The 15,064-nt window shown below is 33.7% G+C and overlaps 1 protein-coding gene across 1 annotated transcript in view; it reads left to right on the top strand.

The window, feature by feature from the left end:
* Positions 1–15,064, top strand: part of Smp_155040 (cyclic-nucleotide-gated cation channel,putative) — a gene marked incomplete at both ends in the record, with an annotated part of 47,257 nt that overhangs the window by 21,047 nt on the left and 11,146 nt on the right. Inside the window, 5 exons of the mRNA XM_018790575.1 lie at positions 1,507–1,648; positions 5,350–5,509; positions 8,261–8,358; positions 9,777–9,860; positions 14,762–14,880. Of these exons, the coding sequence (XP_018646204.1) occupies positions 1,507–1,648; positions 5,350–5,509; positions 8,261–8,358; positions 9,777–9,860; positions 14,762–14,880 (603 nt within the window). The remainder of the gene's footprint in view (positions 1–1,506; positions 1,649–5,349; positions 5,510–8,260; positions 8,359–9,776; positions 9,861–14,761; positions 14,881–15,064) is intronic.

The following is a 15,064-nucleotide window of genomic DNA, read 5'->3' as shown; positions in this document are numbered from 1 at the left end:
AACAAAGCGAAGAAAGTGAAGTGAATAGAGTGAAGCAAAAGGATGCGCGGTGGAGAAGGCAAATGAGCCAACTCAATTTAACTAAACGCTAATCGATATTTATAGTCACACAAAAATAAGCTACAGACATGTAATGAATAAGATAGAAGTATATACACATACGTTCATATGAAAACGGTCAAGGTTGATAAGCGAATAAGCGAATTAACATGGTCAAAATGTAACTGAAGTAGAATGAGTAAATCGGGTTGTCTGGATGCTAGAATAAGCCATGTGGGCTTAACATATCAACCGACACTACATATTATTCGCTCTTAGTATTACCTTCATGGTGTTGTCACTGGACTGAAACTACTCTCGTAACATGATGATCGCTCTAACATTGCCAATGAACACTTTAAACTTATTAAGATATGATCGTACAGACTAGTATCCAAATATTTTAAACCAAATAATAGGATAATATATATGCTACTATGAATCTGAACAGGAATCGACGGAAACTTTATATGTGGTAACCATTTTAATAACAGTTATTTATTCATTTAAATAGTCACCATCAAACAGAAAACGATGTTAACTACATTGGTTCTGTGTGTTACATTTCGGTTTTACTAAAACTCTTCCTATACTGTTTCTTTGGGCATGAATTATATCAACAATATAAGTTCAACCATTTATCGTTATTCTGAAATGTACTAGGAGTCAAGATGAAGTGATCCCATGTGTTTTATTGGCGCATTCGTGAACACATCTAGTTCGAATCGTATCTATGCCCTAAATATTTTATCAACAATTTTCTTTTCTAGTTAAGTTAACAATTTGTGATATAAGAAAATTTATTACGAAATGTATCAGATAAAAGAATCATGTCAAGCATGCTAATTAGCAGACAAACGAATAGTGAATGAAACAAACGAATGTATCTTGTGACGAATGGATTAATCGAGAAAATGATCAGAACATTAATGAATGACAGCTTACACAGTCAAATAAATGCTGATCAAGCCAAGCGAATACTTACATATACGTTCTCATGTCTTGAAAATGGATGTTATTAATCAATCATGTGAGAATAAGATTAAAGTAGATAATAAGTTTAAAAAATGACATTAATGGATGCTCGCTGCTGAGGAGTCTCATACTCAGACGAAACCACTGTTCTGTGCTTCCAGGTTTTCAATAGTGGTCTAGCTTAGATCAACTCATGAATTCAACTATTAAAATTACTACGATCTCCGAAAATTCCCATTCTGACACGTATTTATTTGTCAAGCATTTTATTTAGTCGAACAAAACAGATTTCTATACACGTATACCATGAGGGACTCCTACATATATAAGTACTATGTTATTTTTGGTATTACGTAAATAGTAGTTTAACAAGGTATTTAATGATCAATGGTTCTCACTGTAACTATTACATATATATACATAGTTAGAATATTTTGTAACTACTCAGTATTTTATTTCTCTATCATTTTGTTAAACGTTTCTCAATTTTAGATACGTCTATTCTTTCTATGTTTGTATGAAGACTGCAACTTCAATTGGTTCATTACCTGCAGCAACGAATAGTTCCGAATTTTTATTCATGACTTGCTATTGGTTAAGTGGGATACTTGTATCAGCTATTCTGATTGGTCAGGTAAAGTAAATAAAATTTGGACAGATAACATATTCAATCAGTTTTTGTAGTTTCACAAGATTTTGAAAAATACAAGGTTAATTAGGTGAAACTCTGTTACAAAGCAAAACCATTTCGAGTACATTTCCGTGACACTCGTAGTTATTGGTTGGGTATAGTGTTCAGAAAGTTTCCTCTTATACGACATTTTTTGTTAATAAAATCAAACATCACTTCAATAGTCTACAATCATAAAGAATATTTCATAATTTTATATAGTTGAGATCATGAGTCAATTGAAGCCAGACCAACATGGAAAACCTGAAAGCATTGGACGGCCGTTCCGTCTTATCGTGGGACTCCTCAGTAGTGCACATCCAGGACTGATAGGTCCTGGGTTCGAATTTCGCGAGGCAGGATCGTGGATGCGCACTGCTGAGGAAACGGCCGTCCAGTGCTTCCAGGTTTTCGATGGTGGTCTAGCTTCAATTGACTCATGATTTCAACTACATAAGATTACTAAAATCTCCACATAACCCCCTTCTGATAATATTCTATAAATTAACTCCAAATCATTTTCATTAAGCTGAGTTATTGTTAAAACCGTAAAAACCATTCAAATAAAACTGACTGAAATATTAATTGACATAGTTATGCAAAATTATATAACTTTACACTTCACTAGTTAACTGATGTGACTTTAGAATCACCTCAGCTTAATTCGATTGTTTCCATCAACATTAAAAACTTTAGAATATCGTTATGATTATATAACCCTATGGATAGGCTTAATCAGTTTTCTCAAAGATACCCTAAACAATGGTACAGTGTTATGTGTTACGGTCATCAGAATCTGATACTGATACATAAGCTTTTATCGGTTAACACAATCTAAATATACACACAAACTTGTTTATTAACGCATGTGCCCATCAGAGAATTAAGCTATATTTCCAACCAGTAGCGCATGTCTGTTTCGACAGAAGGTAAAGTCAGATGTTGACCAGTAGAGTGCGTTCGTCAGCATTTCCTTCTTACCATTTGGGATTGGACTGATATGTTTGATTAACGCAACTCATTAGACAGTAAGAGTAATTCTTACCGAACGTGGTAGAATAAGTCGAGCGGTTACATAGTGACGCACATCAAAAACAAGTGGACAGTCGAGTTCGTAACTTTTACATTTAATTCATGTTGATATTGAGATGTTTAAATTTCATCGATATACATTGTCACTGCAACCACAAGGTCTTCACTGTCATGCTGAATAGAATTGTTAAATGTCAAGGGTACAAAAATAAGCAAAATTATGGAAAATGTCGGTGAAAATGAAAAACAAGAGTTCAGAAATGTCATATTACATTGTTATCAATGAATATAAAATCAGAAATATATATTGATTATTTGATAGATCTATTGTCTGTAACCAGTCTTATGCTTAAGTTCATTCGGTGACTAGTCCTTTAATATAAATTACAGCTGATTTTGACTCAGAAAATATACTGTAACTGACCAATACAAGACATCTTGAAAAATCTGAGCACAACTACTGAAGGAGGGAAATTTAAGCAATACAGCACAGGGTAGTAAAAGGACTTTCAATTCAGCCAAAATTATAAACTCAGATAAGCCCAAGAAACGTAGACAACCATTCTAAATAACAATAGGAAGAAACTGATCGAAGGATCATTCTTGAAACAGCCTTTTCACCATTGGGAATGTATTCGTAGGTTTGTGGAAGCTATAGTTGTGGCAATATCTCAAACCACAAATTCAGGTGACGAGAGTTAAAATCCAACAGACAGTACCAATTCCCTCTTGATTACAGGTATGCTTTACTGACAAGTACCTAGTAACAAGGAACTTAGGTTCATGATTTCCTGCTACCTACTTCCAACCACCTAATATCTCTTATTCTATTATGACTCATGAATATGTTATTTAATCCAATAGGATAGAATATAATTCATATAATGTCTATCTATTTAGTTTGAAATGACTAAATTTCCAACTAATCAACTTGTAATAAGTCAATGGTATACTTATCCACTTAATGTACCATAGAATCTTTTCACTTCGATTACTATGGCTACATCTGAAAGTGAAAATGCAGGTCAATTATTTAGTTCACATTATCAATTTTTTTTCTACCATAGAAATTTCATAACCAACGTCTTTTTTTGCAAACTACCTTGACATTTACGTTGTAACTGAAACTATTATTAATCTAGGAGTTAAATTTAAGGTGTAATTTTAATATTTACGTTTCTTCTGGTTACAATAGATTTCGCTTGTTTTAATATATTCAATACTTTTGAATAAATAAATAAATTCCGATCTGGTTCCTTAATTCTAAATCCAAATTAATGTACCGAATGATGAATAGACAAGTTCATAGTAAATGTATCGTTTACAATTATAGCATGTAAATAAAATGATTAATGTAAGCAAAGATGGATAGTAGCTAGCAGTGGAATCCAGAACACGCGTTTCGTCCTATTTGGGACTCACAAGCTGGATGTACCTGCATCTCAGAGTTGATGCTCACTCTGGGACTCGAACCCAGGTGATGAGTTGCAAAATGGACGAAGTGATTGCCATGGATTCCTTTGCTGGCCATCATCCAACTCTGCTTGTAAATTCAAATCGCTCTAATTGTATTTTGAATAGTTAACTGGAGCTTGATTTTCACGCTATGCGTGTTGAAATGTAATTTTAGTGTTCAAAAATTATTATTGGAAAGAATTAGGATTCCGATGTAACGGGGGGGGGGTGAGTAAAAATACATTCTCCTTCCCATGTTTTACGATAATACGACCGATAACTGAGATTTTGCTACTAATCAGCTAGGTACTCGATCGGTACGATACACAAAGACCAGGTCGCGTTATACTAGATACACAATTCATGACCAATATTAGAGAACTAGTATATACGCTAGGTGATACTTTGTTCAACTTAATTACAAGCAGTCTACACTCAGTGAACCTAGATTAGAAATCAGTATTAAGAAAGAAATCCCAAAGTAAAAATCCGGTAATCCGTGTTTACCAGTTCAAGCTCAGTGAATAACCATCTTTACTTTACTAACCACATATCGATTTCACAAATAAATTATGAAAACAATACAATGATTTAAAAATACACATTCATTTACATATTCTCCAACAGCACGTAGAAAACAGCTGTTCAAACTGCAACTGACCTACTATGGGACTAAGATATTGGCAATTGATTGATCACTAAGTAATGACAATGTATGTATATTGCTAACCGGACAATACGAAAGTAGCTAAATTCCTATTAATAGTCATTAAATAGTTTAGCCTGAACATTTATTGTTGAGTCATTGGAATTTCCTGATATGAAAGTTAAATTTTGTCAGTCCTATTATAAAAAACTTTTTCGGAAATCTAAATTTTCACTGATTAGCCAAACAATTACAGGTTCTTTATGGAGCTATTTATTCACTGTGCTTGACTTCCTGAGCAACAGGATCATCTATTTGACCTAATAGTCCGAAACCCTAGGTGACAGTTGAACATAGGTTCCAAATTACAATTTCTATTGAATAGTTCTATAAACTTACCAATTATTTTTTAATGACTACTTTGGTTACCGTAATCGATATAGTCATATAAACTCCAGGGTTAAAATGGATCAAATCAATATTACTTACTTTATCATTCATACATATACATTTATGTACATTTTTTATCAAGGTCATTGATATATTGGATTCAGCAAGTGCAAATAAAGTGAATTATCGTAAAGTAATGGATGCTACATTATCATCTATGCAACAGTTACATGCTCCACAACATGTTGTAGATAAAGTACGCAGTTGGTTTATGTATAATTGGGATCAACAGAAAACATTTAGTACGTTTAACTACAGGTCTTATTATTGAATGTTAACTTTGATCGACTTTTTTTTCTGAATACATAGCTTTCCTTATAGATAGCTTATATAGATTTGAACTGCCGTTTTGTTCAAATAGCTATATTCATCCATTGAAAAGTTTTGTCACGATAATAATTTCTCCACAGTTCACTTTGTCTAACATTATTATTACAGAGATGGTAATATAATATCCTTTTTGTAATGTACAGTAAAAGAATTCAAATTATTGTCAAATGAATAGTAATATCTTAATGGTAAGCTTAATCATACTGGCAAGTGTAGTATTCATGCGCTTGATACAGATTATGGAGTACCTGAGAAAATCGTTAACTTCATGAGGAATTCATACTAAGGACTACACTACAAAGTGGTGCATGGAGGGTAGCTGACAGACGCGTTCCAAATGAGGACCGGTGTCATAAAAGGCTGCTTACTCTTGCCATTCCTCTTCTGATGATTGACTGTATGATGAATACCTCGATATCTGTTGGGAAGTACAGGATGCAATGGACAGCTCAGAATCAACTAGACAATCCGGACTTCACAGACGACCTAGCTTTTCTATGCCATATACACGAACAAATGCAGGTCAATACAACCAGTGTAGCAGCGACCTCTGCATCAGTAGGCCTCAATATACGCAAGGGAGAAAGCAACACCCTCAAATGCAACACGGAGAACACCAACACAATCACAATTGATTGAAAACTCTGGAAGATGTGCAAACTTTCACGTACCTGAACAGCAGCATTATCGATGAACGAAGAGAATCGGATGCAAACGTAAAATCGAGAATTGGCAAAGCAACGACAATATTCCTACAATCGAAGAACATATGCAACTCAAAACAACTATCTGTCAACCAATATCAAGGTCACAATCTTCATTACGAACATCAACACAGTTGTACTGTATGGAGCTGAAACTTGGAGAACTACTACAACCATCCTCAAAATGGTATAAGTATTTATAAACAGTTGTCTATTTAAGATACTGAATGTCAGTTGATCGGATTTCATCAGCATCAACCTACTATGGAAGAGAACAAACCAGGTTCGAGCTGATGAGGAAATTAGGAAAAGACGTTAGAGTTGGTGGATAGGACATACGTTGCGGAAATCAGCAAACTGAATCACGAGACAAGATCTAAATTGGAATCATGAAGGTAGACGGAAAACTGGAAGACCAAAGAACACACTACATCGGGAATAAGAAGCAGACAAGAGAAGGATGGATTGCAAGTGGAAATAACTGTGAAAGATTGTTTAGGAGAGAGTTGGATGTAGAATGTTGTTAAGCGTCCTATTCCCCTGAACGAGGGATAACAAGCATATGTAAGTAAGATACAGATTAATCAAACAAAATCAGGTAAAATTAATTACTATATTAACAATGTGGTTTCAACTCTATTTGATGTATAATATAGACTGATACACAGTCAATGTAATGATTAAGTTACTGATATATTTTTGATTTAGTGATTCCTCGGTATACGGCTTTTGAACTTCAAGAAATTCATATCCATATTATTTATAGATGAATATTCATTTTCACTCCAAAAACCAGGATACATTAATGCTTGAAGTTAGGCATTTATACATTGGGTACTGGATTAGTGGTCCAAAAGATTAAGCGTTCGCATATTGAACTGAAGGTTCTGGTTTTGATTCCTTGTAGCACGGTTATGGATACGAGAAGTCTCACACTATGATGAAACTTCTGTCTAATACTTCCAAGTTTTCAATGTTAATCTAGCTAAAATTAGAAAATGATCTAAACTTTAAGGATTAATTAAGTGAATGAATAATTTTCAATTGTCTATATTATCAGAAATAATCAAAATAATATAACTAAATTCATTCAAATTATCTCTTATTCAGTTCATATTTATTTTATAGCATTGAAACATGGTCGGTAAGAGTAGAGGATATTCGTGGGCTACTAGCATTCGATCATAGGTGTCTTCGAAGCATTGCTCGTATATCCTGGGACCACCGAGTAAGTAATACAGTTGTTAGGAAACGGGTATTAGGTAGGGATGGCAAATCGACTGATGAAGTAGTGAAACTTCATCAGTTGAGATGACTGGGACACGTATTACACATGCCCAACCACCGACTGCCCCGAAGTGCAATGTTTTATGGTGTAGGAGTAGGTTGGAAGAAAGCTAGGGGTGGCCAGACCAAAACGTGGCACAAAACCATGAAGTCACTGACAATTGGACTGAGCCATGCTGTTAGGTGTAGACTACTACCTGGTTGGGATTCGCGAGATGATAGCAACCGATGGTTAGGGACCTTGAATGGCATAACTCAAAATCATTTGCAATGGAGAAGGTGCATCCACTCTTTGTGTTCTCTCAAATTCTAACTTTCTGAATTCTCCATGTCCATTACTTTTTTCTCTTTTCAAATCTATTTCACTGGTTTATACTCCTTCATTAACATCTTCAAACCCCAATCTTTCGGATTACTGCTTATACTTTCACTACTTCTTCCACTCTGGGATTTGAATCGACAACTACATCAGTGTGCTAATGTGGTATGGCAACTCGAACTGATGTACGTACGTACGAAGTTCTACGTTGTAACTGACTGACTGACTGATCTCTTATTCAGTTCATACTTATTTCATCATCTCTCAACCATAATATATATTATCTATGATTAATACATTTTACTTAATTGATTAAATAAATAAATTTTATGTTTATTTATTTTTATTATTAGATGAAAATTCATTATTTGAATGTTTACCAATAAAATTAAAAAGTGATTTGGCTATTAGTGTACATTTTCATACATTAAGTAAAGTTACTTTATTTCAGGTGAGTTAAATAATCTACTCTACATAATCTGTTCTACATATAAAGCTTGAGGTTATCCGTAATATTTTCTATATTTCCTGAGTATGTCGTAATGTGGTGTGGGTTACTTATATACACATAAGTAATATATAAGGATGGTCAGGCTAAAATGTATTTCAGTAGAAGATCGTTAAGAAAAGAACGGGAACGAAACGCAATCGGTATGAAAATTCATGAACAATAAAATCTGGGACGATGGACTGATATTTAATGAAGGAACAGTTAAGTTTGAGACAATTTGTCAATATTTTGAAAATTAACTATTTACTGTATGGTTCTCAGATTTTAATGAGATGTTCTGTAATGTGATGCATTCGTTCGATTGCCTCCACTTGCGTCCTTGTTCACTACAGTACATAACACTTTTCAGTTTACCCCATTGATTTAGCATGTAAGTGCTACTCATTAAAGTGTAATTTTGACTCAGAAAGTATCGTTTCAATTGATCGCAATTATGTACTGCTGAAAATTAGACTAGTGAATCATGTCCTTGATTACATAGAATGTTCATCAATAAACGTACTATTATACACAGCTATACTAAATTAAACTTATGAAATGTGAAGCCGAATGTTTTACAGTGAAATTTGATGTTTATCACGTATGTCAAATGGCTGGAAAGTAATCTGTTATAGTTGGTGGTCGCTAACAAGTTTTATTTGCAATCTTGAGGGAATTCGTGTGACTTGTTAGATTCGAGCATACACTATTCAGTATCATAATCAAAAATATTATCATTGGGTTATTTAAACGGTGACTGATCTTTCGTTGTGAGGTGAAAAAATATAAGAATACTAAATAACACTTACACCAAATATTCGATTAAACAATAATTAGTATGTAAAAACCCCAAAGTGGCCTACTTGAATATCTGGGTTACCTGTTGCTGCTGTCTAAAAGGCCAGGCACTGTGTGCACTATGTTGAGATAAGATAGTGATTGAAAGTGGTCAACACTGTCGATCCACCTAGACTAGTGGGCACTATGCAACTTGGTCGATAGCATTCGATTTGCACTAAAAAGAACTTGACACACATGACATTGATCACCACCCAGTGATCAATCAATTGTGATTATATCTCAGTCCTACAGGAGGTCGGTCGAGGCCTGTATAGCTCAGTGGTAACGTTTTTGACTCTGAAGCTGAGTGAATCAGAATCGAGTCCGTCAGGGAGCACCGGTTCCCTCAAGATTACAAGTATACCTTGCTGACGAGCGCCAAATAGCACGAAACCCTGGTCCAGGGTTTCCGTTTGACCACCTTCAACCACTATCTCATCGCAAAATCGGTTTTATTTTACCCATTTCATTTAACCAATCATAATTAATTTACATCTAACTTAATGTAATATGCATTAATATATGAACATACATTTTAGAATTGTGAAAAAGCTCTCATCTACGACATGATATTGAAATTGAAACCTGTTGTGTTTCTACCCAAGGATTATATTTGTCGAAAGGTATGGTAAAGTACTTATATATATATTCCATTTAGAATTGAGACCTTCCTATAATATTCTTTTGAACTACTGTAATGTATATTATGAATGAATATTATTAACTCTACGCATCAAAAGATAGAAATTCCACCGTTTTTTTTAATGGATATAATAACATTTTGAACATTGGTTGGTTTTTTGCTGAATTTAACTAAATAATCTTTTTAATGTGTAATTCTTTGATACTGCTAAGAGAAGAGGATCAAGATAAAGAATTTAGCGTGGAATCCAAAATTTATGACTTGTGAACACATCCTTGATGAAAGGGTTTGTAGAGAGTACCTGTATTCAATGAGTGAATCGCTTAGCAATGATGATTGGCTTATGGTTTTGTTGCGTTTATATTCACGATTATTGGTATAATTCCCCGTCTTGAAGTTGAAACAAAGTAGACAGAATAGCTTATTTGGACAAGCAGCTCTAACCAAACAATCAGCAGTGCCATAGCGAAAAATGAATCAATGATTGTATCTTAATGGACAAACATGTATGTACATAAAAATTTGTCGTCAAGCCTTCAAGTAATCAACATTCAAACCGTTTAGATAAGTAAATGAGTAGATTGTCACATGCGTTCAACCATACATACCCATCTACGCTAGAGTGAAGACACATAAAAGATATGTAGGTGAATTACTAAAGATTAAAACAACACTATCTAACTGACAAATCCATTAAATTAAAGGCTTATCTAATTTGAACACATACAAAGCTCTATGTAAGCAAGGCTACTATATGTTTCATCTTATACTGAAAATGACATGGCGAAAGCAATATAACCGAAAAAAAAATCAATATGATTCGTATTCTATCTGTAAAATCCTTTCAATCAGACCATGACACTACTGCCACAACAAAGAACACGCGCTTTCGTGTTGTACAAATTTTCTAAAAGTTCCTGAAATTATATCTTCATATTTCTCAAATCACTAAAGCATAACTTACACAATCGGCAGACAAACGGTATGAGAACTTTGAGAAGTTATTTGTAAACTTTATAAGTTGTATTTATCAAAGATTTAGCTAAATTGGAGTTGCGTTGAAAACTATAAAATGTTGGACAACCATTTGGTCCTAATATGAGTCTCCTTACTAGTGCACACCCATGACTACAATATGGATCGAAACTAAGACCTTTAAGTTTCGTGGCAAACATTTCACCGTTAAGACTAACATGTTACAATTACAGCCTATGAATTAAACCATTCTTCACAAAACTCTCCTTAACTGAACGTTAATCCTTGACTTCTTTGCATCGTATGGACCTTCTGCTTTTGTAATGTAACTTAAAAATAGAATATTTGTTTTGAAAATCTGATTAATTTTTTCTTTCAAATATGAATATTATCAAAAACAATCAGCTAATATCTATAAGTCACGTATATACCTAATGATATTAGGAACTTTGGAAAATAAGATAAGTTAACAATGACGGCAATCTTCAAAGTTGAATTTAAATTCATTATGAAATTTAGGTAAAAGTAAACTTTATTAATGAGCCGATCAGAATCAAAAGCGCGAATTTCAAGGTTTTTGAAAGGAATTCAGATATCATGTGTGCCGATCAGTACAAAGACCCTTTGTAAGCCGTTCAAAATGTTTATTATGATAAATGTAGTTGAGTTTTTTCAGCCACAGAGTGAAAAAGATCGTGTTAAACTTACCAAATGCTTAATTATGTCCATTAAGATTGTTCAAATCCCTAACCCTTAATTCTGAAACCAACCCAAACTTAGTGGTATTACGCTTTATTGATTAACTAATCAGATACCGTCTTTTATATTTTTAAGTGAGATTTATTTATCCATAGTTGATGTCAGTTTGTGATGAAAACTCAAACTCAAAACTCACAGTCTGAACTTCAACTAGGAATAATGGGGTAACTCTTAAAAATCTGTTTGGGTTCATTTAAGGATCAGCGAATACGAACAAACTATATCTATTAGGAAGAGCTTATATGTCTTTTTTAGGGTTTGCAGGTAGAGTAACTTGTAAAAGACTATTATTTGAGCAAAATCTGTTTAGACTTTGAAATAATGTTTTATTTTCGGTAAACTATCTACCTACGAATGCTGCTTTGTGACTGGCCAGGAACTTCGTGGAAATTTGTCGAGGTTGTTTTAAGTTCGTTCCCAAACTATGCTTTCGCCGAAATTTCTTTTTTGACTAACAATATTCATACTACCAACAATAATAATTTTTTTAATACAATAAATGAAGTCTATAGTTGAATTCATGAGTCGATTTAAGCTAGACCACCATTGAAAACCTGGAAACACTGGAAGGCCATTTCATCCTAGTATGGAAGAAGACTAATTAAGGATATTTATGCTGTAAGCATGTCTTGAATATTAAACAAAAGGAATGAAATGCATTTTTCGGTCGGTAAACATAGCTACCTTTTAAGATGATCTTGAAAAATGATTCAATAAATTCTACCTGTTTACAATTTCGTTCCTGAACCTAATTACAAGTATACATATCAGTTACAAGTATTCAGATACGATACGATATTCAAGAATCATTCACGTCCTAATTCATTAACAAGTCAATCAATCATAAAATCTATGTCTTTCAAGCTCATATGTCATCTGATCACGTTTAGTCTTGTGTTAATGTTGTGTATACAAACCAGCCTACTTTATCAAAGTAAAAAAAATCAACAGAGCTGTATTTTCTTCGAGTTTCGATTCATTTGGGAATTCGTGTCAATAATTCAGTCTCTTTGGCACTTATTAGTCCCCTTTACTGTATCATATCAATGTCGATAAGCTTCCTATTCATTCATTTCAATAGTCCAAACAAAAAAGTACTAATTATTTCTAAAATCATGTGAACCTGTTTGTAACAGATGGAATATCGAATACTTATACCACATTGATATTAGGAGTTTTGTGGATATTATAGTGATTACAATAGTTGAGATCATGAGTCAATTGAAGCTAGACCACCATGGAAAATCTGGAATCACTGGATGGCCGTTTCGTCCTAGTATGGGATTCTCGGCAGTGCGCATCCACGAAGACATTGGTGTACAGTGGCACAATTCCGTGAACTGGTTGAAGGTAGACATTAATACCGTTGAATTTCAGCTCAGTGGTCTAGAGGTTAAGCGTTGGAGCGTGAGATCGACGGGCTCTATGTTCGAATCTCGCGAGGCAGGATCGTGGATGAGCACTGCTAAGGAGTCCCACAATAGGACGAAATGGCCGTCCACTGCTTCCAGGTTTTCCATGGTGGTCTAGCTTCAATTGACTCATGATCTCAACTAATGAAACTATACCACATTGACCAAAATACCACTTATAGCTACAAAGCATTGTATAGATATTTGTTCTTCGTTCAGATATTCATAATACATTATCAACAAATAAAAGTGATCATAATAATTATCTTAAACTTGAACGTGTGACATTTACAATATCACTTTAAAATGAAAACTTGGTATGTATTCAGTTTTGTTTTTAGATCCAATATCAGATATAAAACACTTGGTTAACTAAATGATAAATGCATTTCTGTATACATTTATTAACAATATAATAGTTTGTTGTACAAATAATAATTTACCGATGATATTGATGGAAATATCTCGAATACATTGATACACTTTGCATGAAATATGAAACTCAAGATACTTACTTACTTACGTCTGTTACCCCTCGTGGAGGAGCATAGGACGCACATCAGTTTTCTCCATCCAACCCTGTCCTTAGTAATCCTTTCCAGTTCTTTACAGTTGTTATTCATCCTTTTCATATCTACTTCTATTTCCCGGAGAAACTAAAAACAACTGATATAATATTTCATAACTAATACGCATCTCTTCCTAATTGAATAACTGAATCAAAATATGAAATATTAATTTATAATAAGCAAAGATAGATAGTGGCTAGCAGTGGAATCCAGGATGCGCGTTTTTTCCTATTTGGGGCTCGTCAGCTGGATGCAATAATATAATATTTTCATGAATCAGTATCGCTGATAACTGTGAAGTATATTGAAAATAAAAAAGTTGAAATTTTTAATCTTTTATTACCATACTTTATAACTGATGTACTTGAATAGATCTGTTATGGTTATGAAATTGAAAGCTAGTCCAATTAATATAGTCGTAAACAGTAGTAATATATTAAGTCACCTGAATTAGAATCAGGCTTACATAAATGAAAAAAGATTCTTCAAGATATACAATGTCTTTATCTTACTGTAGATTTGATCCTAATGTGGAATTTATTGATCGTCCAGTTGTTAAAACATAGTTTTTTGGCTTCTTCACAAAACTGTTAATAATAGAATATTGGTTTTAATTACCAGAAATAATGAATTGCATATAATGTTTACTTATTTAGTAAAACAAATATGTGCTCACTAGTGACGAGCTTTAAGATGTATTTCCTGAATTTCTAGTGAGAAGCCGTTACCAGTGGGGTTCAATGTGTGTTGAGTGTAAGACAGTCATCCACCGAAGACAATGGGTGAAGGGTTGCACAAGATCATAAATCCATCGAAGTCAGACATTAACACCGTTGGATACCAGTTCGGTGGTCTAGAGGTTATGCGTTCAAGCGCGACACTGACGGCCTTGGGTTCAAAGCCCGTGTGCAAGACAATGTATGCACACTGCTGAGGAGTCCCATACTAGGACGAAACAGAAGTCCCACGCTTCCAAGTATTCAATGGCGATCTAACTTACATTGGCTCATAAATACAACCGTTAAAATATTAGTCTATTCTCTGACATTTTAATTCTAATAAATCATTTTTATCTACTAGAAATAGTAAGGAAGGTATAAAGATTACTGAACGAACATTTTTTACTCTGTAACTGAAGCTATTTGTTAAACATCTATCTACTTTAGGGTGAAGTCGGTAAAGAAATGTATATTGTAAAAAGTGGTGCAGTTGAAGTTGTTGGTGGTCCTAATAATTCCATTGTATTTGTTACACTTAAAGAAGGCAGTGTATTCGGTGAAATAAGGTATGTTATTTACTGAAAATATTGATTTTTTTTTATTCTTTGATGGTATAACTGATGATTATGGTAACATCATAAGTAATTTAAGATTATTCTTTTCTGTAAACCTTAGATTTCACTTCTTTACATGAAAATTACTAACTTGGCAGTTTAACTGTATTTATATTATCCCACTTTAACACTATTA

The sequence above is a fragment of the Schistosoma mansoni genome (genome assembly GCF_000237925.1).
Source record: "Schistosoma mansoni, WGS project CABG00000000 data, supercontig 0062, strain Puerto Rico, whole genome shotgun sequence".
NCBI lineage: Eukaryota > Metazoa > Platyhelminthes > Trematoda > Strigeidida > Schistosomatidae > Schistosoma > Schistosoma mansoni.
This window is presented reverse-complemented; position numbering and strand designations above follow the sequence as displayed.